The 25,000-nt window shown below is 41.4% G+C and overlaps 1 protein-coding gene across 7 annotated transcripts in view; it reads left to right on the forward strand.

Moving 5' to 3' along the window:
* The window catches only part of LOC143299566 (uncharacterized), a 142,855-nt gene that overhangs the window by 109,032 nt on the left and 8,823 nt on the right, over positions 1–25,000 (forward strand). The window contains exons 8-9 of one of the 7 annotated variants that reach the window (XM_076612933.1): positions 779–930; positions 22,219–22,233. The exons of 3 other annotated variants lie outside the window; for them this stretch is intronic. In XM_076612933.1, coding sequence (XP_076469048.1) covers positions 779–921 — 143 coding nt within the window. In that variant the 3' untranslated portion in view covers positions 922–930; positions 22,219–22,233. Of the gene's footprint in view, positions 1–778; positions 939–10,912; positions 11,099–15,007; positions 17,517–22,218; positions 22,234–25,000 lie in introns of those variants that run through there. 3 more of the 7 variants (XM_076612918.1, XM_076612951.1, XM_076612926.1) reach the window with 3 other exon arrangements.

The raw sequence follows: 25,000 nt of genomic DNA on the forward strand, positions 1-25,000 counted from the left end.
ACAATATAGTACAGTCAACACATCACAACATAGTACAGTACAGTACAACACAACATAGTACAGTACAGTACAACACAACATAGTACAACACAACATAGTACAGTACAGTACAACACAACATAGTACTGTACAACACAACACAGTACAGTAAAGTACAACACAAGATAGTACAGTACAACACAACATGGTGTGTGTCCATCGAGATCGATGATGACCATCGTTGTCATCCAGCTGGGGGATGGGGGGAGGGTGGTGATGGGGTGGGGGGGAGGATGCTCATGAATCTATCTGTGAATGCGCAGATGGCTGAATAGTCCAATCTGCGCACGAAATGTTCGCTGACAGTTGGGGCAGACAAAGACAGGCATACCATTGTCAGGGAGCTTGTTTGCCCGTGACTTTCTGGCCTGCCTCTTCTCAACAGCTGCAGCAGTCCTGTTGGCCTCGCACAACTTGGCGCCTTTGTGCACAGCAGCACGCCATTACAACACAACATAGTACAGTACAGTACAGTACAACATAGTACCATGCAACACAAGATAGTACAGTACAGTATAACAGTACAGTGCAACATAGTACAGTACAACACAACATAGTACAGTACAGTACACTCACAACTTAGTACATTACAACACAACACAATACAATACAATACAACACAGCAGTTGACTGGTCACCACCTCAGGACCACCCCATTACAGCAGTCACCAGCCACTGGCCCACAGTCACTTGCTGTGTGTGTGTTGTGTGTGTGTGTGTGTGTGTGTGTGTGTTCCAGATTTTAGCACTGGTCACTCGCAGACCAAGCGGTCCCTTGTTAGAGCGTGCATGTCCTCCACTATCACCAAGGCCTCCTCCCGCTTCCGACAGCTGCACGGAATTCCCCGCCGCAGGCCCGGTAGACCCATGCTAGACTTGTAGGGACTGGAGGTACGCAGGTACGTGCTGACCTGTCGCATCCCATAGGGTCGTTTCCTGGCTGTATGGCTGCCTACACGGCGGGGTTAAAAAAACGGTCATACACGTAAAAGCCCACTCATGTGCGTATGTACGAGTAATGTGGGAGTTGCAGCCCATGAACGAAGAAGAAGAATAAGTTTTCCAGCTGACGGGCGCAATGGCCGAGTGGTTAAAGCGTCGGGCTTTCATTCTGAGGGTCACCGAGTTCGAATCTTGGTAAGGGCGCCTTGATGGGTAAAGGGTGGAGATTTTTTCCGATCTCTCAGGTCAACATTATGTGCAGACGTGTCTGTGCCTGAACCCCCTTTGTGTGGATACACAAGCAGAAGATCAAATACGCACGTTAAAGATCCTATAAAATCCATGTTTGTGTTAGGTTGGTTATGGAAGCAAGAACACACCCAGCCTGCACACCCCCGAAAACAGTGTGTGGCTGCCTACATGGGAGTGGGGTGTGGGGGTGGTGGGGTAAATAAACAAAATAGTCATACACATAAAATGTTACATGTCTGTATGAGTGTGTATGTGTGCGTGACTGAAACCTGATTTAATGACACAGGAAACGAATGATGAGCGCCCAGTGGCAGCCGTCAGTCAGCTCCACCCAGATAGGCAGCCTGTTGTGTAAATGCCTCCTTGTTTAGAGATTGTCTCCGACAAGGATAGGTGGCATGTAGGTATCCATATCATCATATCATGGTCTGGATGCTTGTCTCTTTGATGAGACAAAAGATAGGTCAAGGTCTGCTTCACCAGTTAGAACACAGAGCTGGGAGATACTAAAGGCGAAAATCCAATGTGACAGACATGTGCTGAAAGAAAGAAAAAAGAAAGTTTGGCTCTGAACCTCGGTGGCGTGTTTTTCCCAGGGGAGAGCAGCCAGTTTTAGACACGGGACAACTGCTCTGACAAGAAATCTCGTACGTACGTGGACATGCATTCACACAAACAGTCGCCCAAAGACTGCATGCATGTGTGTGTACATACTTTTGCATAAGTGTATACATGTGCACATGGGCATGTATGCATATTTGCGTACATCCATGCTCATACTACACACACGTGTGTGTGTGTGTGTGTGTGTGTGTGTGTGTGTGTGTGTGTGTGCAGGCACATACGGGCAGTTGTACATGCGCACACACAGAGACACGAGCTTCCACATACACACACACTTGCACACGCAAGTGCGTTTTTGCGCATGCACACACACACACACACACAACACTCCACCCACCCACCCACCCACCCACCCACACACACACACAAGCAGACTCACACACATACACACACACACGCACGCACGCACACACACACACGCTCCACCTCACCCCTCCACACACACACCAGCACCACACACCCACACAAGCACACACACATACCCAACACAATACACACACACTCGCACATGCGCACACACACACACATAAACACACACACACACAAGCACACACACACACACCAACACCACACACCCACACAAGCACACACACACATACCCAACACAATACACACACACTCGGGCGTGCGCACACACACACAAGCACACTCACACACACACAAGCACACACACACACACAAGCACACTCACACACACACACACACAAGCACACTCACAGACACGCACAGACACACAAGCACACTCACACACACACACACAAGCACACTCACACACACACAAGCACACTCACACACACACACTCCACCTCCCCTCCCTCACACACACACATACACACGCACGCACGCATGCATGCACACGCTCCACCTCCCCCCTCTCCCCCCCCCCCCCACAACCCAACCCCCCGCAACCCCCCAGCCCCCTCTCCGCCCCACACACACACCCAACACATACACACACACACACACACACACACGCTGACCCCTGCGTTCTGTGTGCGTGTGTTTCAGATCACTGCCAGCAACACTCACACTGCACACGGGGCGACCTCAGACAGACTTGCTGGTCTCGCATCACTAAGGCAACATACGAACACAAACAGAAACAGCTCACTTGGGCCTACAAGTTGATGTGAACTAACAGGGTTACTTGCCCTGACATTCAGTTCTGTCTGTCCTTTAGGTAAGTGTGTCCCAACACTCTTGTTTAGACTGCTCTTGTCTCGTAACCCTGTGACATTCAGTTTTGTCCTTAGGTTAGTGTGTCTTGGCACTCTTGTTTTGTTAAGACAGCTTAGACTGCTCTTCTTTTGTAATTCTGTGACATTAAGTTCTGTCCTTAGGTAAGAGTGTCTTGGCACTCTGCTTTGTTAAGATAGCTTAGACCACTCTTGTCTCATAACCGTTTGACATTCATTTCTGTCCTTAGGTAAGTGTGTCTTGACACTCTGCTTTGTTAAGACAGCTTAGACCACTCTTGTTTCGTAAGTCTGTGACATTCATTTCTGTCCTTAGGTAAGTGTGTCTTGACACTCTGCTTTGTTAAGACAGCTTAGACCACTCTTGTTTCATAAGTCTGTGACATTCATTTCTGTCCTTAGGTAAGTGTTTCTTAGCACTCTGCTTTGTTAAGACAGCTTAGACCACTCTTGTTTCGTAACCGTTTGACATTCATTTCTGTCCTTAGGTAAGTGTGTCTTAGCACTCTGCTTTGTTGAGACAGCTTAGACCGCTTTTGTCTCATAACCGTTTGACATTCATTAATGTCCTTAGGTAAGTGTGTCTTGGCACTCTGCTTTGTTAAGACAGCTTAGATCACTCTTGTCTTGTAAGTCTGTGACATTCATTTCTTGTCCTTAGGTAAGTGTGTCTTGGCACTCTGCTTTGTTAAGACAGCTTAGATCACTCTTGTCTCGTAACCGTTTGACATTCATTTCTGTCCTTAGGTAAGTGTGTCTTAGCATTCTGCTTTGTTAAGACAGCTTAGATCGCTTTTGTCTCATAACCGTTTGACATTCATTAATGTCCTTAGGTAAGTGTGTCTTGGCACTCTGCTTTGTTAAGACAGCTTAGACCGCTCTTGTCTTGTAAGTCTGTGACATTCATTTCTTGTCCTTAGGTAAGTGTGTCTTGGCACTCTGCTTTGTTAAGACAGCTTAGACCACTGTTGCTTCTCAGATACACTGAACTTAAGATTTGTAAAGGAACAGGCGAAGAAATTTGATGCAGTGAACAGTCCAGCTTAGGACTGAAGTGTGGTAGTACCAGTAGGCAATGCAATGGGAAATGATACGGATTCTAGAAAGAAAATTTATAAAATAGATAATCTTAATAATAAAAAAATCTTTTAGAAAGAATCTTTAGATTCTGTGACAATAATAATAATAATAATAAAAACAATAACAATAATAACAATAACAACAACAATAATAATAATAACAATAACAACAACAACGATAATAATAATAATAGTGATAATAATAATAACAGTGATAACAATAATGATAATGTGCATTTATGCAGCACTTACCCTGACGCTCTAAGTGTATTTACTAATACATTAAGTATTGATAAGACAGAACTATGATAAAATATATAAAGAAAAGAGTTAAGTTACAAACGTGCTAAAAAAAATTTTTTTTTTTTTTTGAACAATGTAACATCACTTATGGCGCACACACCTCTTCCACCTCACCCCAGCACCCCCATCCTCACCCCCTCACCCCCAACCCCCTCCACACACACACACACACACACACACACATATACAGGGAGGACCATAAATCTTTACTAGATCAGAAAGGAAAGATGGTGCAGAACCAGCAGAACCGGATGATGGTGCACAACCATTTAATGAATTGAAACATATACAAGCTAGCTAAGCCATTTATGAACAAACTATTAAAGGAATAAAAAAGGGGTGGCGCTCTTGTTATAGTGACGTGTTCTCCCTGAGGAGAGCTACCCGAATTGCAGACAAGAGAAATCTGTTTTGACAAAAGAGTGATACAATGCATACTTATGTGTTTACTGTTCTAGAATGTTTCAGAAATGATGTCCGTTTTGTTTGAAGACTTTCTTTGTTCAGTGGCTTCTGCCTTCTGCATTTCAGGATAGTTCACATGCAGTCAGTGGTAGCATTAGTCTCGCAGGGTGCATTATCAGTTTTAGTGCACTTAAACGCTCTATTTTGTTTTGCTAATGTTTGATTAAGCATAAAGATAATCTTTTCAAGGATTTGAAAAAATTGGTTTTCACAAATTTCTGTCTCTCAAAGTCCATACTGTGAATGAAGCATATATCTTCTTACCTGAATATACACAACATTTTCAATATTTTGTTTGTGTTTAGCATGAATCACACGAACTCTGAGAACTGTTAGTCAGGAAACTAGTTTCAGATTCAATAGTTTCAGGGAAGTTAACACAGGCAGCAGTGGCTTGCAAACATTCACCATGGTGCGAAACAACCAGCTCAGTCATGCAACTTCAATGTGATCCACACGCAATCCAGACATTTCCAGAAAACTTAGGTCAGAACCTGTGGGGGAGGTGGGCGCGGTGAGTCGTCAGGGCCTTAAAGTGTTGCTTCTTGTTGCAGAGTTCTGTCAGGTCGTGTCAGCACTGTCTAGGACGGAAATACGCAAAAGTTTATGGTGGCGAATCGCAGCGGCTAACACAGAAGAGAAGCGACGGCGCCATAGGGTCCTCTAGCAACAGCGCACACGCTGCCTTTCACCTTGACCTTGTGTCTCCGTCGTCGTTTCTCACTTAGACCGGATCTGCGTCAGTGTTGATTCGCACCAGTGGTGGATCGAATTTGTGACTTTGGCTGGATCTGCGTCATTATTGACTCGCATCAGTGGTGGATCAAATTTGTGACTTTGACAGGATCTGCGTCATTAATGACTCGCATCAGTGGTGGATCAAATTTGTGACTTTGGCTGGATCTGTGTCATTATTGACTCGCATCAGTGGTGGATGGAATTTGTGACTTTGACTGGATCTGTACCATTATTGACTCACATCAGTGGTGGATCAAATTTGTGACTTTGACTTGACCGGTGTCATTATTGACTAACGTCAGTGGTGGATCAAATTTGTGACTTTGACTTGATTGGCGTCATTATTGACTCACATCAGTGGTGGATCAAATTTGTGACTTTGACTGGATCTGTGTCATTATTGACTCACATCAGTGGTGGATCAACTTTGTGACTTTGACTGGATCTGTGTCATTATTGACTCACATCAGTGGTGGATCAGATTTGTGACTTTGACTTGACCGGCGTCATTATAGACTCACATCAGTGGTGGATCAAATTTGTGACTTTGACTGGATCTGCGTCATTATTGACTCACATCAGTGGTGGATCAAATTTGTGACTTTGCCTTGACCGGCGTCATTATAGACTCACATCAGTGGTGGATCAAATTTGTGACTTTGACTGGATCTGCGTCATTATTGACTCACATCAGTGGTGGATCAAATTTGTGACTTTGACTGGATCTGCGTCATTATTGACTCACGTCAGTGGTGGATCAAATTTGTGACTTTGACTTGACCGGTGTCATTATTGACTCACGTCAGTGGTGGATCAAATTTGTGACTTTGGCTGGATCTGCGTCATTATTGACTCACATCAGTGGTGGATCAAATTTGTGACTTTGGCTGGATCTGCGTCATTATTGATTCACATCAGTGGTGGATCAAATTTGTGACTTTGACTTGACTGGCGTCATTATTGACTCACATCAGTGGTGGATCAAATTTGTGACTTTGACTTGACTGGCGTCATTATTGACTCACATCAGTGGTGGATCAAATTTGTGACTTTGACTTGACCGGCGTCATTATTGACTCACATCAGTGGTGGATCAAATTTGTGACTTTGACTTGACCGGCGTCATTATTGACTCACATCAGTGGTGGATCAAATTTGTGACTTTGACTGGACCGGCGTCATTATTGACTCACATCAGTGGTGGATCAAATGCTACATCCTTTGTGTGAATGAAGATGCTGTCCAGGGCAGAACTGCGTGTTTGTAAATTCTTTCGGAAACGTGGAGTGTGGCAGTTGGATTGATGTGATACTGTTGTCAAAACATTATTGTCTTTTCCTTTCCTTATAACTGATTGTGGCTTTGCTTCAGTGTGATATGAGGTGGCGGAGGTTGTTGTCTTTTTACCGGTTGTGTAATGTCAGGACTGTGTGCTTTGTGGTTAGTGTCGCTTCCTTCCTCCTTTTTCCACATGGTCAGCACTGGGGAGGCTACTCCAGTGAATATGGTGTTGTGTTGAGGAAAATTATTTGCTAAAAGAAAAAAAAAAAAGTGCTGATTATCTCTGTCTGTGTGTCCTTCTCTCTCTCTCTCTCTCATTGTGGTCCACACTGTCTTTCTACGACTGTCGTTTTCAGCCCTTCTGTTCTTGTTATCACGGGGGGGTTTTCTATGAATATCGTTGTCAGCCCTTCTATTGTCATCATGGCTTCTTTCTACGACTGTCGTTCTCATCCGTTCTGTTGTCATGGTGGTGTTCTTTCTACAGCTGTCGCTTTCTGCCCTTCTGTTGTTGTTGTTATCGTGGGGTATAATTCTTTCTTTAATTCTCGTTACCACAGTCTGTAACTGTGTGGGTGTCACCTCATTTCCTGTCTCCACACGTAGCTGTCTGTCTGACTCTGTCATCGCATCTTTCTGCAAAATCCACCCGTCTGCTTGTTGTTGGTCAGCTTTCTTTTTCTCATGGAGAAAAGGGTTGTAAAATCTTCCAGTGAATAGGTAAATGAATAGATTAAAAACAACAACACACACACACACACACACACACACACACACACACACACACCAGTAAATAAGCAAATCAATGAAAAGAAAATGAAGACAGAAATAACTCAGTCGATGAAAATGTTCCAGGGCTGGAAAAGTCTTGGAAATGTAGGACTTTTTTGTTGTTGGCTTCAGCAGATAACCATGATAATGATGATGATGACGATGGTTGTGTAACAGTTTTTTCTGTTTGGCTGTGCCTTTTCTCTTGTCTCGAGCATAAATCCTTGAAGAAGATGAGAAGATTTTGGATCCATTTCCTGAGAAGCATATTTAATAACAATGAATATAATAATGATAATAGTAGTAGTAGTAGTAATAATAAAAATAATAATAATGGTAATAATAATAATAATGATAGTAATGATAAGGCAGATTGATACTCACACCAGACAGGGAACTTGTGCATTTACAATCATAAAATGTTAAACATAATATTTTTTTTCTCCTCAAGGCCTGACTAAGTGCATTGGGTTACGCTGCTGGTCAGGCATCTGCTTGGCAGATGTGGTGTAGCGTGTTTATATGCACTTGTTGGAACGCAGTGACGCCTCCCTGAGTAACTGAACTGAACTGAACTATACATACATAAAAATACATTCATACATTTGAATGATAGACATGTTAGTTGTGGGGGTATCTTTGTCATTCCCTCTCTGTCTCTGTCACCATGACAATGTTTGTCTTTCTCTACCTCTCTTTCTCTGTCTTCCTCAGTTTCTGTCCGTCTCTGTCTCTGTCTGTCTCTGTCTCACACTTCTTTTCTCAGTTTCACGTTATCATTTCTGTTTGTGAAGTTGACGTGTGCTGTGAAGATTCTTTGTTGTTGTTGTTTGTTCAGTATTGCTGTGAAATATGGATGTGTGTGTATGAACACATGTGCACAGATCACCAGCTTAACAACAACAAAAAAATCACATGGCCTCTTGTGCTTGACCTTTCCTATTTTTTTTCTGTTCACTGGAAGAAAAAATGTCTGTGACATTTGCAAAAAAAAAAAAAAAAGGGGAAGACCTAGTTTATTAGAATTGTTTATGGCTTTGTTAAAAAAAAATTATTTACAAAAGCCTTTGATATTTGCAGAAGAAAAAAATCCCATATTATTACTGGTGTTTGTGGCTTTGTCCAAAAAAAAAAGCAAAAAAAAAAAAAAAAAGCGTTTAACATATTGGAAAAAATCCCATATCGTTACACTTGTTTCATTGCTTGTTAAAAAAAAAAAAATAAATAAAATAAAATAAAAACATTTTACATTTGAGTAAGAAAAAAGAATGTTACATATTATTATAGCTGTTTGTGGCTTTGTTTTAGAAGAAGAAAATAACTTTAGCATTTGCGAGAAAAGAAGTCCTTTATTATTAGTATTATTACCGTTGTTTGTTGCTTTGTTTTGAAACACAGCCTTTGATAGTTGTGAAAGGGAAAAAAAAGTCCTTTATTATTACCATTGTTTGTTGCTTTGTTTTGAAACATAGCCTTTGATATTTGCCAAAGGAAACTAGAACATTACACTATTGTTATCAGTTATCTGTGGTTTTGTTGGAGAAAAAAAAAGTCTTTGGTGTGTGTGGAAGGGGGAAAAATGTCCAATATTATTAGCTGTCTGTGGCTTTGTTTCATTGAGGTTTGGAAGACAATGGCCCTGTTTACTTCAGTGATTGATAAATCATTTCTGAGGTTTGGAAGACAATGTCCCTGTTTATTTCAGTGATTGATAAATCATTTCTGAGGTTTGGAAGACAGTGCTCCTGTTTACTTCAGTGATTGATAAATCATTTCTGAGGTTTGGAAGACAATGTCCCTGTTTACTTCAGTGATTGATAAATCATTTCTGAGGTTTGGAAGACAGTGCTCCTGTTTACTTCAGTGATTGATAAATCATTTCTGAGGTTTGGAAGACAATGTCCCTGTTTACTTCAGTGATTGATAAATCATTTCTGAGGTTTGGAAGACAATGTCCCTGTTTACTTCAGTGATTGATAAATCATTTCTGAGGTTTGGAAGACAGTGTCCCTGTTTACTTCAGTGATTGATAAATCATTTCTGAGGTTTGGAAGACAATGTCCCTGTTTATTTCAGTTATTGATAAATCATTTCTGAGGTTTGGAAGACAGTCCTCCTGTTTACTTCAGTGATTGATAAATCATTTCTGAGGTTTGGAAGACAGTGTCCCTGTTTACTTCAGTGATTGATAAATCATTTCTGAGGTTTGGAAGACAATGTCCCTGTTTACTTCAGTGATTGATAAATCATTTCTGAGGTTTGGAAGACAGTGTCCCTGTTTACTTCAGTGATTGATAAATCATGTCCTTTCTCTGTCTCTTTGCCTGTGTTTTTGATCGCCTTTGTCAGAGTTGGCTTCAGTATCGATATCATTTCCCAAAACTAACGACTTGTAGGCAGAAACAAACGTTGGTTTGATTTGTTTGTTTATCCTTTTTTTATGTTGTTTCTTTATCAAAGGGCACAGTGCATGGTCATTGTGGGTGGATTTTCCTCACTTTGGGACAAAAACTTTTTTTTTTTTTTTTTAATTTCAAGTAATAAGAAGGCTTATCATCCAGTATGGTTTTTTCATGCAAAGTTAGTTAATTCAGATTTTGATGGAGGAAGCAGTTTTTGTTATCAGATAAACAAATCCTTTTTGGGGGGAAAAGGCAGCAAGAAATGGGCATGCAAACAAACATAAATATTTTGAAACAGAGAAACTAAGAAAAGACTTCAACTGAAATTAAGGTTATTGTTCTCTAGGTAATTAATTCTGTTGTAATTACATATCAGCTTCATCATTATTGGAAAAAATGCAAGTGCAGTTTGATAGAACAACCTTGATATTGCACGTACACACAAACATGCACATGCATGTGCATACATACACACACATACACACAAACATGAACATGCATGTGCATATGTATATATACACACACACACATACACACAAACATGAACATGCATGTGCATATGTATACACACACACATATGCACACAAACATGCATGCATGTTGGAAATGCCCACAGTACTCAAGACTTACCAGAAGCAAAGTATACTTTTTACCAATCAGCCAAAATGAAACTATAAAAAAATCAGTTAAGCAACAAAGACAGAAACGCAACAGTTAAAAAAAAAAATGAAAGAAAAAAGTTTCATCTTTATTGAAAGGAAAATTTATAAGGAAAGCAGAACAAAATACCAAAATTTACACGCTTTCTTTTCGGTTGCAGACTTTTGTGAATCGTCATCACGAGACCCCCGTTCGTGTGTGCGGAAAGCTTTGTGGAATAAAATCTCATCAGCCACATTCAAGAGTTACCAGAAACAAAAGAACAACCAGTGTCTTCTTTGGAATTACCCAGCAAACTGAACCAAAGAAGGAGGAACCTTCTATATACATATATATATATATATATATATATATATATATATATATATATATATATGGGCACAGTAGCTGAGTGGTTAAAGCGTTGGACTTTCAATGTCAGGGTCCCAGGTTCAAATCTTGGTAATGGCTCCTGGTGGGTAAAGGGTGGAGATTTTTCTGATCTCCCAGGTCAACATATGTGCAGACCTGCTTGTGCCTGAACCCCCTTTGTGTTAATACGCACACAGAAGATCAAATACACACCTTAAAGTTCCTGTAAGCCATGTCAGTGTTTGGTGGATTATGGAAACAAGAACATACCCAGCATGCACACCCCGAAAACAGAGTATGGCTGCCTACATGGGGCGTGGTAAAAGGGGGGTGGGGGTGGGGGTTAAATAAACAAAATGGTCATACACGTAAAAATCATTATATGTCCTCTGAGTGTGTATATGTGCGTGCTTGAAATCTGATTGAATGACACAGGAAATGAATGACGAGCGCCCAATGGCAGCTGTCAGTCAGCTCTACCCAGGTAGGCAGCCTGTTGTGCAAATGACCCCGTGTTTGCAAAGCGCTTAGAGCTTGGTCTCCGACCGAGGATAGGCGCTATGCAAGTATCCATATCATTCATTCATCAAAAAAAAAAAAAAAAAAAAGGTTAAAAGACCCACGGCGTTTTTCAGCCATCAGGGGCAGTGAAATCATTTCCACCGTGTCTGGGTCTTCTCTCCTTCCACTGCTTTCAACTTCCCCATCCACAGTCAGCTGCCCGTTCACACCTGGGTGGAGTGAGGTAAACTGATATAAGGTGCCTTTCCCAAGGACACAACGTCATGCTGAAACGGGGCCTCGAACCTTGATCACTGGTGGACACTGGATCAGAGATTCAATGCCTGATCGATTCGGCTATGTCGCCTTCAGTTCATGGCCTGTGTAAACGCTTTGCAGATAAAGCCAAGCAAAAATGAAAATTGAGAGCGGGAGGGCGTGGGGGGCGCGGGGTGGGTGTGGGGGCTTGGGGGAGGGGGGGGGGGGGGGGGGCGGAGAGGTTGGGAAGGGGAGAGGGGGGGGGGGTGGCATCATCCTGTCAGTCTCATTTATAGAAACATGCATGCATACCTGTTAGCACATTTCAAATGTGCACACACACACACACACACACACACACACACATATGCACACACTCCTCACACACACACATAGTGATACGCACACACACACACGCATGCATGCATGCACTCATGCACACGCTCGCGCGCGCACACACACACACACAAATCCAGATTGTATGAGATTATTACATACTTATGAGATCCACCCCTTCACATAGAAATCGCTACTGCAAATCAGACTTTGTGTACCATGGGACAAAAGACTTGAGCTACACAGACGTGGTTTATGTAAGAGAAAGCACCAGTATATTATGGAAGCAGAGGTTTAAGAAAAGTGAAGTTTAATTTCTGTGAAGCCGCTCTCACCATTTCTGGTCAGCATAGCTGTTTTTGTTGACAAGTTTAGCAGAAGACAAGTACATTGATAACAATTGATGGAGTTGCCTCTGTTAGTGTTTTGAAATTGTGTTTCTTTTGTCTTTCGAACAACAAAAACATTGATTTTATATGTTGTCCGAAGTGAGTGGTATTTATTCGTCAGAGAGTGGTTTCTTTCTTTTCTTTTGTTTTTGTTGTTGACATATGATTGTTCTTTTTTTTTTTTTTTTTTTTGTAAACATATTTTGATTGTTCAATCTGATCGTGTTGTTATTGTTGTTGTTGTTGTTAACATATTCCGATTGTTCAATCTTTTTTCATTCCATAAGTTTGGAGGTGAATGTCAGTTGGTTCCCACCCCCCCCCCCCCACCCCCCACCCCCGAATTCTTGTAAATGTACTGTATGAAATTATCTTTAATTAATTAAAAGCTTTAAAGTGAGCTGACATGCAATAGTGCTGTTTTGAAGACATGCTTTTTGTTGTGGCCGTTGTTTTTTTGTTTTTTTCTTTCTTCTTAAATTCTGTGTAAGAAAGATAGAGAGAAGAGTATATGTGTGTGTGTGTGTGTGTGTGTGTGTGTGTGTGTGTGTGTGTGTTTCTCATGATGTCAATGTTTGTTTTTGATAACTCTGTTATCAGTCATGATTTAAATCATTGGGTGATTCCTTGGTGCAGGCTTATTTGCTTCACCTGCTAGGGGAGTTCTTCTGTTCAGATCAGCAGATGGCGTACTGTCTCTCATGTGTCGGGAATGAAGTGTGTTTGTGTGTGATCGTGTGTGTATGTGTGCTAGTATAAATGATAATGATGATAATAGAAATAATAATAATAATGATAATTATGCTAGTAACAATGATAAAAAATATAGTATGCAAAGTGTGTGTGCATGATCATGTGTGTATTTGTGACAGTATTAATGTTATTAGAAATGATGATGATAATGGTAATCATGATAGTAACAAGGGTAAGAATATGGTGTTCTGATAATGATAATAACAATAACAATAGTTTTAATAATAGTAATGATGATGATAATAATAACAATGATAATAATAGTAATAACATTAATGATAATAATAATAACATGGGTTGGTGCTCACACCTCCAGACATGAAGATCATGGCGTTCACAATAAAAGTTATACATACATTCTTAAGTTTTCAATCATTTGAAGTACGACACACTGTCACTCACAAAAAAACAACAACAAAAAAACATGCACACACACAAACACACAAGTGAAAATTAACAGGTTTAGATGCCAGTAGTCAGAACTTATGGCTGGTGAGGGGACAACTCGTGGAGTTATTCCCCTTGAGCATAGTAAAGACCGACAGGGCATGTACAGAAACGGTGATCATTGTCCACATGTACACAGCCAGGTCACAGTCACACACACCCACACACACACACACTGCCTCCTTCCACTGCCCCCTGAGAAAACTTGGAAGTTGAGAGTTACTGCTATTGTGATAAAGAGGAAAGTGGCAGAATGGTTAAGACATTCATCTGCCAGTACAGAGTCTGCACGTGCCTGGGTTCCAATCCCGTTCTGGTAGCCCTTTCACCCAAGTTTGACTGGATAATCGAACTGAGCTTCTAGCTGTTCGGATGAGATGATAAACCGAGGTCTCGTGTGCAGCACGCATGTGGCACACTGAAAAAGAACCTATGGCGATGAGAGTGCTGTCCCCTGGCAAAATTCTGTACCCAGATAGACATACAAATATATATATGCATGCACTGAAGGCCTGATTAAGTGTGTTTGGTTATGCAGCTGGTCAGGCAGTTGCGTAGCTGATGTGGTGTAGCGTATATGGATTTGTCTGAATGCAGTGACGCCTCCTTGAGAACCTGAAACTGGTATTGATTGACATAGCACAAATCACTGGCGACTAATTTCCCTAATAATAGCTTACCAAAAATAGGTATAGGTTTATATATATATATATATTAGATGTGTGTTTATTATAATGACTTGGAAAATGCAGAATCCAAGATACCTTTCAGTTAAACCACACAGACTTTTGAAGTTGATCCCTATTTTATGATACACTAGAAATTGCCTTGTAAATATTTCAGTTTTAAAGATATGAACTCAAGTGAATATATATATATATATATATATATATATATATATATATATATATATATATATATCTTCTTCTTTAATTATTTATTTATCTATTTGTATATATTTTGTATCTATATTTGCTTTTGTTTTTTTCTTAAACAGCAGCAAGATATAGAATTAATAATCAATAATTTTGTCTTCATTTTTTCCTACTTTTCACGTCATAATAGATATAAAACTACATGTTATAAAGTCCGAATTTTTGTGGTGTTGAAACATTTTTTTTGTGATGATGATTATGACTTTGTATCAATAGAATTTTCTTTTTTTTTTTTTTTTTTTTAAGACAGTATGCCAAATCAGCTGTTTTTCTTTTCCGTTGCAGACTTTTGTGAAACCACGTCACATGACCCTCGCTCATATGTGCGGAGAGCAATGTGGAATAAAATCTCGTCTGCAACATTCTTCGAAAGGCAAAAAAATGCTAGGCCTCGCGCTGTGGCATACCAGTATCGCTGTCCATCTTTCCAATAAGCGTATGCATAGCAGTTTCTCTAATAATAGACGGAGATCTTTCCATTCGCAGTTTCTGTATGGCATCCCTCCATGGGTGGAGCTTGGCTGGAAAGACTCTGGGGTGGAGAGAGGACAGTTGGCGACTTTTTCAGTTTCTCGAGGCGGAGTCCCAGCATTCGGATGAATTCATATTTGCTACACCACATCTGCTAGGCAGATGCCGGACCACCAGCATAACCCAACGCTGTAACCAGGCCTTGGGTGCATGCGTATACGTGTTTGTGTACCTATCGGAGTTGATTTCTTCTGCCAGAGGACAACGCTTCTGTTTGCCTTGGGTTCTTTTTCAGTGCACTAAGTGCACACTGCACATGAGACCTCAGTTTATCGATCTCACCCGAGTGACTGGATGCTCTGTTTGATTTTCAAGTCAAATTTGGGAGGAAGGGCGAGACCAGGATTCAAACCCAGGCCCACACGGTCACTGTATTAGAAGATAAGTGTCTTGACCATTCAGCCACATTGCTCCAGATGACGACAGTGACTGGAACAGTGTGTAGTAGGAGATCAGAGTCATTTCTGCTTCTTGAAATGGACGAGAATCATTATGGATAGATTGACAGGGATAGAAAGAAAGATTATCAACCATAAATTCAGACAGTAAATACATGTGATTTGCTGCAAAAGCGGTAACCGGCATTTAAGATCAGGGAAGGAGTAGGAAGGTCCAGGAAACCTGTGTGACTTTTTACAGCTCCTCATTGGACCCTTTAATTTTTGCTTTTTTAAAATGTTTATTTCTTTGGTATGCTACATAGATGATGTGCTGACATGATTTCAAACATTCACACACATGTGAACGAACAGATACACAAACACTAACACATGGAGACAAAACAACAACAACAACAACAACAACAACACACACACACACACACACACACACACACACACACACACACACACACACACACACACCCATGCAACACATACACACAAAAAAACCCAAACACTCTCTCTCTCTCTCTCTCTCTCACACACACACACACACACACACACACACACACACACATGTCAAGCCTATAAAATTGTAACATCTAAAAAACGGAATCCTAGTAAACTGCATTCTCTGTGCATGTGGGTGTGTGAATGAACAAATGAGAGGGACACATTTTCTCTGAAAGAGATTTTTCTTTGTATCTTGATACTTTGCATATTACTCTCAGTAAGATTATTTTCAAACCATGAGTGGTTTCTCACTTTTGAAGAGATATGTAAGTAGGCCCTTCTGCTTTCCAAAATTTTCATTTATATATGTATATTTGTATGTCTTATTTATGCCATTGTGTTAATTAACTTCATTAGAAGTTAAATTGTCTGTTTCTTTTGCTTTCTTTTCTACTTCTTCTTCTTTTTTATTTTATTTTTTATTTATTTATTTTTTAACAGAATGCTTGATAGTTTGTTTGACATTTTAATATCTAGTTTGTCATCGTTATATTTTAACTGATCCTGTATCCCATCTGTGGCAGAGTGCGTATCTCTCTCACATGGTAGGAAAACAAGTCAGTGGAAAAAGAAGTATGTTCCGTTTCTTGGTATAGAAGTATGTTCCGTTCCTATGACTGATAGTTTTGTTTTCGTATATCCCATTCACACACAAAAATGTGTATGTATAAGAATGAAAGAGAACAATCGTTTTTTGTTTTGTTTTGTATTTGTTTTTTTTGTTTGTTTGTTTTGGTTTTGTTTTTTGTTTGTTTGTTTTTTTTACCTCATTCACAGTACTTAACTATGGTCCGTACCCAGACTATGTATTGCTCCTGTGACTGATAATTCTTTTTCAGTATTTCATTTAAAACAAACAAACAAACAAAACAAAAACAACCAAAAAAAAAAAAAAAAAAGTATGTTCCATTCCTGTAACTGATAGTTCTGTTTCTATGCCTTAGTCATGCTAACTGATTCAGAACCTGTGGCTGATAATTCTGTTTCTGTACTCCATTTAAAAAAAAAAAAGAAAAAAGAAAAAAAAGTATGTTCCATTTCTGTAACTAATAGCTCTGTTTCTATGCCTTAGTCATGCTTACTGATTCAGAACGATGTTCCACTTTCATGTCAGATAGTTCTGTTTCCATGTCCAATTCACACCTCTGATGTAAAGTTATGTTCCACGGATGATGACTGATTCTTATTACATTACAAAGCCTGACATTTGGTCTCATTAACTTTGTGTATTATTCCAAGGGATGGACAACCCAGTGTTTTTTTTTTTGTAACGGCATTCAGTGGTGGTTGTTGAAACACAGAATGTCATGTTTACCTGTGGTTTGAATTTAAGATCACCGTGTATTGTTGTTACAGGAGAGAAAATAAAGTGTTCGTTATGTATTCATTTCCTTTTGTTCAGATGGCAATTTCTGTATTGACTTTTCTCTTCAGCACACTCGCATTTTTTTCTCAATTTTTTTTTTTACCTCTGTCTGCAGTCTGTATGTCCCAATGTCTTACTTACACAGATACACATACGCATTCTTCTCTTCCTGTAGATACACATAGATACAAACGCTCTTCCTCCCTCACCCTCTCTCTCTTCGAGCTTATACGCGTACACACATATACTCTCTCTCTATATATATATCTCTCTCTCTCACACACACACTCTCTCTCTCATTCTCTCTTTCACACACACACACACACACACACACACACACACACGCGCGCGCGCAATGGAGAGAGACGGATAGACAGACAGACAAACAAACAGAAACAAAAGGAAAGGAAATGAAATGTAAATTTACCAGAGAAATGAGAGAAGCAAATGGATAAATGTGTACTTTTTTCCCCACCCAGCCCTGGGAGATAACATAATGAAAACCACATGTTTGCACTACCATGACACACTCAAGACCAGAACTGTTTGCACTACCATGACACACTCAAGACCAGAACTGTTTTGACCAAAACTGTTTGCACTACCATGATACACTCAAGACCAGAACTGTTTGCACTACCATGGCACACTCAAGACCAGAACTGTTTGCACTACCATGACACACTCAAGACCAAAACTGTTTGCACTACCATGACACGCTCAAGACCAGAACTGTTTGCACTACCATGACACACTCAAGACCAGAACTGTTTGCACGACCATGACACACTCAAGACCAAAACTGTTTGCACTACCATGACACGCTCAAGACCAAAACTGTTTGCACTACCATGACACACTCAAGACCAGAACTGTTTGCACTACCATGACACACTCAAGATCAGAACTGTTTGCACTACCATGACACGCTCAAGACCAGAACTGCATAGCTGCTTTATGCATAGTCAGCTATCTGTCCTTCCCCCTGCAGACGTGGTACAGTGTCTGTGGATCAGGTTGGACACGTTGAGGTCTCCTTAGCACTGAAACCATAATGCAGTAGACGATGACATGTTGTGGATTGTTTATGAGACTTCACTGATTGTATTTGAGCACAAGAAAGTGCATAATATCTTGACGTAGGGGTGGGGTGGGGGGAGAGGGGGGGGGAATCTTTGCTTTTATTCCGTCAGGGAAAAATTCCCACCAGGGGAAAAAATCTCCATTCTTAATCTGCCACGGGAAGATCTCTTCCCTTAAGACGCCAGGATAAGTATCCACCCGTAAAAGACAAGGAAAGTTTTCCACTCTGAAAACACCAGAGGAAAATCCGCATCCTTAGCACACCAGATGAAAATCTCCACCCTTTAAACACCAGGGAAAAATCACCTCCCTTAATCCACCAGAGGAAATTTCCACCCTTTAAACATCAGGAGAATATCTCCACCTTTTTAACACCAAGAGAAAATCTCCAACCTTAACCCAAAAGAGAAAACCTCCACCCTTTAAACACCCGGGAAGTATCACCATCCTTAAACCGCCAGAGGAAATTTTCCATCTTTTTAAACACATGGAAAAAATCTCCACCCTAAAACCACAAGAGGAAAATCTCCACCCTTAAAACTCCAGGCAAAATCTTCACCTTTTAAACACCAGGGGAAACCTCCACCCATTAAACACCAGGGAAAATCTCCACCCTTAAACCACAAGAGAAAAATCCCCGCCCTTTAAACACCAGGGGAAAATCTCCACCCTTTAAACACCCTTTAAACACCAGGGAAAATCTCCTTTAAACACCAGTGAAAAATCTCCCCCCTTTAAACACCAGGAGAAAATTTCCACCCTTTAAACACCGGGGAAAAGTCTCCACCCTTTAAACACAAGAAAAAAAATCTCCACCCTTTAAACGCCAGGGGAAAATCTCCCTTAAAACCACAAGAGGAAAATGTTCACCCCTCCAACCGATCATGGAAAAATCTCCACCCTGAAACCCAGTACATAAAGTGGAGAGAGGGAGAGAGCTCATGCATGTGTGTGTGTGTTTGCCAGTCAACATAGATGCTGCACTTATACAATATTGTACACGTGAGATAGCTGTGCCACGTCACACCAGTCAAACAAGTCCGAAACAGATTTCTCTCTCTGTCTCTGTCTGTCTGTCTGTCTCTCTCTCAACAGATTTCTCTCTCTCTCTCTCTCTCTCTCTCTCTTTGCTGAAGAATGGTTCTGTTTACAGTATTCGTAAACTTATATATTTAATGCCCTGAAGATACGACAGGAATTATGTGACAACAATGATGAAAGTTAGAATTAATTTACTATGCACAAGAAGCACTTTTGTTCTACAGGTTTAAATTAGTATGTATTTTACATTTTGTTGTCGCTGCGTGATCACCATATTGTGTACTTTTGACCTCTTTCTAGGGGCCGGAGGCCTGGAGATTAAAGTTTTTGTTCTTGTTCTTGTTCTTTCTCTCTCTCTTGTGACATGTGCATGTGCATTCCAAATGTGAACTGCATATGAGCGTGCGTCCAGCATTTCTACACGCTTTGTGGTAGATTTTGGTACTGATTCGTATTCACAAACATCGTAAGAGTCCATGAGGCTGATTCAGTTTTCGATTTTCTTGTTGCTAATGCTCATCCATATGTTGCGTTATAATCATGGTCCTTAGAACAACGGCCTGGTTCTGTTTTAGCAGTTGAGTTTCAGTTTCAGTTTCAGTAGCTCAAGGAGGCGTCACTGCGTTCGGACAAATCCATATACGTTACACCACATCTGCCAAGCAGATGCCTGACCAGCAGCGTAACCCAACGCGCTTAGTCAGGCCTTGAGAAAAAAAAAAAAAAAGGGGGGGGGGGGGGGAAAAGGATAGATACATAAAAAAAAGAACTACTACTACTACTAATAATAATAAGTATAAAGCGCAAAAACTTCATGAAGTCAACTATAAGCATAATTTTTTTTAAAGTAATAATAATAATAATGAAAATAAAATGAATAAATAAATAAATAAAAAAGCAGTTGAAACAAGCTGCAATCAGAAAACGTGAACGTGATCTCAGCTATGTTTGCGAAACCAGCGTGAGTACGAATGCGAAACGAATAAGAGTACATTATATCAGTTACAGTTTCAGTTTCTCAAGAAGATGTCACTGCGTTCGGACAAATCCATGCACCAATATTTTTATGAGTATGTCAGTGAAGCGGCCCTGTTGACACTATGACGGGAAAAAACGGGGGAGGTTTGGGGGAACAAAGCGAAGTGTGGCTCCCTCAGTTTTTAACCCACCCGATTTCTTATTCCCACCGTTCATTTTTTCTGTCTGACTTCTGTTTCGTAGACTGAGCCTCCAGTTTATCTCCGTCCAAAGGTCTTCTTTCATCTTCTTTAAATTCAGACCCCAGACCTTATGATTATCACCTTTTCAACACCAGTGAACAGCTACGTTCGATCGTCAGGTTTGCCCACCGAATAAGCGGTCCTTTTGTTCGTATACTTGTCAGTCCGTTCACTCGTGTGATTATATATATATATATATATAAAAAACTACTTTCTTATAGTTGTTTCAGTGCAAGATTTGGGCTATGTAATAGTCAGCATTATTATTGCTATCATTACCAAGCCCAAAGTAACAATTATATTTCCTGCCTGTAACATTCTGGTTCCGACATTCACGCAAAAACAAAAAACAAAACAAAAAAAACCAACAAAAAAAACCCAACTAACAAAAAAACAAAAACAAAAACAAAAAACCCACCAGTGTTGTATAGACGTACATGTGGCACTGAATGATAATTAACTCTAAATTCGGAACAAACTACTGAATACAGCATCCATCCAAAGCAAAACTTTGGTTGTTGTTTTGCGTGTGGGTGTCTTGAAAGAGGAACACACACACAGGGACAGCCACGCATGTTCCCACGAAGCCACGTTATTTACTGACATCAAGCCAATGCAGCCCAACAGCTGTGACACGACTTGTTCGGCTCTTGTGCAGAGGGGCGCGTTGGATCATAGTAATTAGATGCAATTCTTAAATAATAAGCACCCAGAATTACTGGCTTGCATCCCCACCTCCACCTTCCCTTTCCACCACCCGCTCTCACCCCCCCCCCTACCCCCCAGCCCCCACACCCCTCCCCCTCCGGCACCCCTTTCATTCACCTACCCCCTCCATTCCCGAAACAGTGGTCTTCAGAAAAGTTAATTTGGTACGATTTTTATTTTCTTTTAAAGAAGAAGAAGAAAAAGCAGCCAAAATTTCGTTATAACTCCAACCAACCCTCCATCCCCTTACCCCTTCTCCCCCCCCCCCCACGATCCCCCCCCCCCGCACCCCCAAAGAAATAGTCTAGAAAAAAAGAAAAGAAAAAAAAGAGGTCTTTAATCAGCTGCACACTTCATCTCGACCCCCTTTCCCCTCCCCCCCCAACCCCCCCCCCCCCCCCCCCATATCCCCTAGAAAAATTGTCTTAAAAAAAAAAGAAGACTAACTGCACAGAGACGTGTGTGTGTGTGTGTGTGTGTGTGTGTGTGTGTGTTCCCCTTCTCCCCCTCCCCTCCCCGCTCCCCTCCTGACCCCGTATCTCCCCCCCCCCTCCAAAAAGAAATGGTATATATAAAAAAAAGAAGTCTTTAACCAACTGCACAGAGACGTGTGTGTGTGTGTGTGTGTGTGTGTGTGTGTGTGTGTGTCAACAGATTGTTGTGGGAGCCAATCAGGGGTCCGGAGGGCGGAGCTACGACAGACGTTATGGAACAAGATCTCATCAGCCACCACCAAGGCAAAGATGGCCTTCTTTCGGCTTCATGACTGACTCACTGACTGAGAGAAAGAGAGAGAGAGAGAGAGCGAGCTTTGAACCTCGTTCTGTGGATTCACCCTCCCCCCATCCACCCTCCATCCCTACCTCCACTCCCACCCACACCCCCACCCTCCACCCACCACACCCCCATTCCCAACCCATCAGACTGTCCAGAAACTGAATAAATAAAAACATGGCGAAATATATGATCAAAAAAAGTAAATGAAAATAAAGAAACAAAAGAAGAAAAGTGTTTCATGTTTGTTTGTTTGTTTGTATTGTGCTGTCATAACTGTCCTCTAAAGTGGCTGCTCGAAAACAGCTCTCTCTTGTACGCGCAATCCACGACTGCTGTGATTTAATGATATATAATTTTATGTATATATCGAATCTAATAGTCGCCAGTATTTTCTCACCCCTACCCCCTCCATTAGACCTTGAGTGGTGCTCTGGACGCTAGTCATTCGCATGAGATGATAAACCGAGGTCCCCTGTGCAGCATGCACTTGGTGCACGTAAAAGAACCCACAGCAACAAAAGGGTTGTCCTTGGCAAAATTCCGTAGAAAAATTCACTTCGATTGGAAAACAATAAAACTACAGGCAGAAAAAAAGGGGTTGACGCTCTCATTGTAGCGACGCGCTCTCTGTGTGGAGAGCAGCCCGAATTTCACACAGAGAAATCGGTTGTGACAAAAAAGTGTATGTATGTGTGTGTGTGTGTGTGTGTGTGTGTGTGTGTGTGTGTGTGTATCTCTGTCTATATATATATATATATATTTGCACAGAGTTCAGGTCAAACCTTTGACCTGGCGAATACTTCTTTATTCGTGGGCTGCAACTCCCACGTTCACTCGCATGAACACGAGTGGGCTTTTATGTGTATAACTGATTTTACCCCCGCCATGAAGGCAGCCATACTCCGTTTTCGGGGGTGGCTGGCGAATACGCTGGTCGGAAGGGGGTGTTGCCTAAGACTGGGGTTAAGGGTCAGGATAAGTCATCATTCCTTACTTAGACTCCTTCCACTTGATTTCTTTTGCTGTTATTTTGGTTGTTCAGCAAAACAAAACGACACCACTCAAAAGTCCACAAGTTCTGGCACTTCAGATCCATGCCACGCTGATTTCATTTGGTTCAGCAGCCTAGGGGTTAATAACTTATCTTCAGGGCCCAACGCTCGGCTTATATCACAGAATAACATAAACTTACATCAAGGCCAACAGCAGAGTGAGAACTGTATGATCAATGGTTTCTCCCCCGCAAAGGGAATTCATTTACAGCTTTGAAGTACTATGACGGGCGCAATAGCCGAGTGGTTAAAGCGTTGGACTGTCAATCTGAGGGTCCCGGGTTCGAATCACGGTGATGGCGCCTGGTGGGTAAAGGGTGGAGATTTTTACGATCTCCCAGGTCAACATATGTGCAGACCTGCTAGTGCCTGAACCCCCTTCGTGTGTATATGCAAGCAGAAGATCAAATACGCACGTTAAAGATCCTGTAATCCATGTCAGCGTTCGGTGGGTTATGGAAACAAGAAAATACCCAGCATGCACACCCCTGAAAACGGAGTATGGCTGCCTACATGGCGGGGTAAAAATGGTCATACACGTAAAAGCCCACTCGTGTGCATACGAGTGAACGTGCGAGTTGCAGCCCACGAACGCAGAAGAAGAAGAAGAAGAAGAAGAAAGAAGTACTATGACGCTCGAACTTTACGAGGCAAAGTTGCACTGGCTCATAGTGCTGCAGCCTTGGGGTCTAGTTGGCCCTTTGGGAAACCGCCCCAGCACGGATTGTTCTGAAGCCGTCTTGGCCGTGAGAGTTGGGATGTAACTTGGGCAAGAAGACACTACACACTATAATCGAATTCCAACCCAGATACTCAGCACAGCAGTCGCCTTCACTGCTGTTCTGATGGTCATACAATAGTCAGACACAGTTGACTTTTAATACAATTGGCTATCGCTCTGAAGGTCAGGTTTTTCTCTTGATGTGGTCCGATCATATTTTTTTTCTATATTCTATCTTGATTTATCTATTTATTTATTTCATTTTGTTTTTAATATCTGTTTTTCATTTATTGTTTCAATTTATTGATTCGAGAATTTGATGACTTATCTATTTATATTTTATTTATTAGTGCATCTTATTTTAATTTAGTTTACTTTCCCACGAGGCCTGACTAAGCGCGCTGGGTCGCGCTGCTGGTCAGGTGTCTGCCTCAGTAGCAGATGTGGCGTAGCGTATATGGATTTGTCCGCCCGGAACGTAGTGACGCCTCCTTGCGTAACTGACCTGACCTGACCTGAACGGTCCGTGGCGTTGTTGACGTTTGTGATGGTCGTGGATCAGTGAATAAAGCTGGGCAGAGATGGAGGTCTGTGTCAGTCTCTATAAAGTGTTACTGTCAATGAGTTAGTGTGTCTGGTCCGCTAGTAGTGATGTGATGCACACAGGACAAGTACTTTAGGATATGCATTCATGCACGCCGTTGTACACGCTGTCTCGTTCCACGTCTCTCTGTCTCTGTCTGTCTGTCTCTGTCTGTCTGTCTCTCTCTCCCCCCCCCCTCTCTCTCTGTCTCTCTCTCAAGTACGTAGAACATGAATCAATCATGCCGTCGTACACGCTCTCGTTCTCCGTTTCTCTCTGTCTCTCTCTGTCTCTGTCTGTCTC

The sequence above is a fragment of the Babylonia areolata genome, chromosome 2 (genome assembly GCF_041734735.1).
Source record: "Babylonia areolata isolate BAREFJ2019XMU chromosome 2, ASM4173473v1, whole genome shotgun sequence".
NCBI classification, from domain to species: domain Eukaryota; kingdom Metazoa; phylum Mollusca; class Gastropoda; order Neogastropoda; family Buccinidae; genus Babylonia; species Babylonia areolata.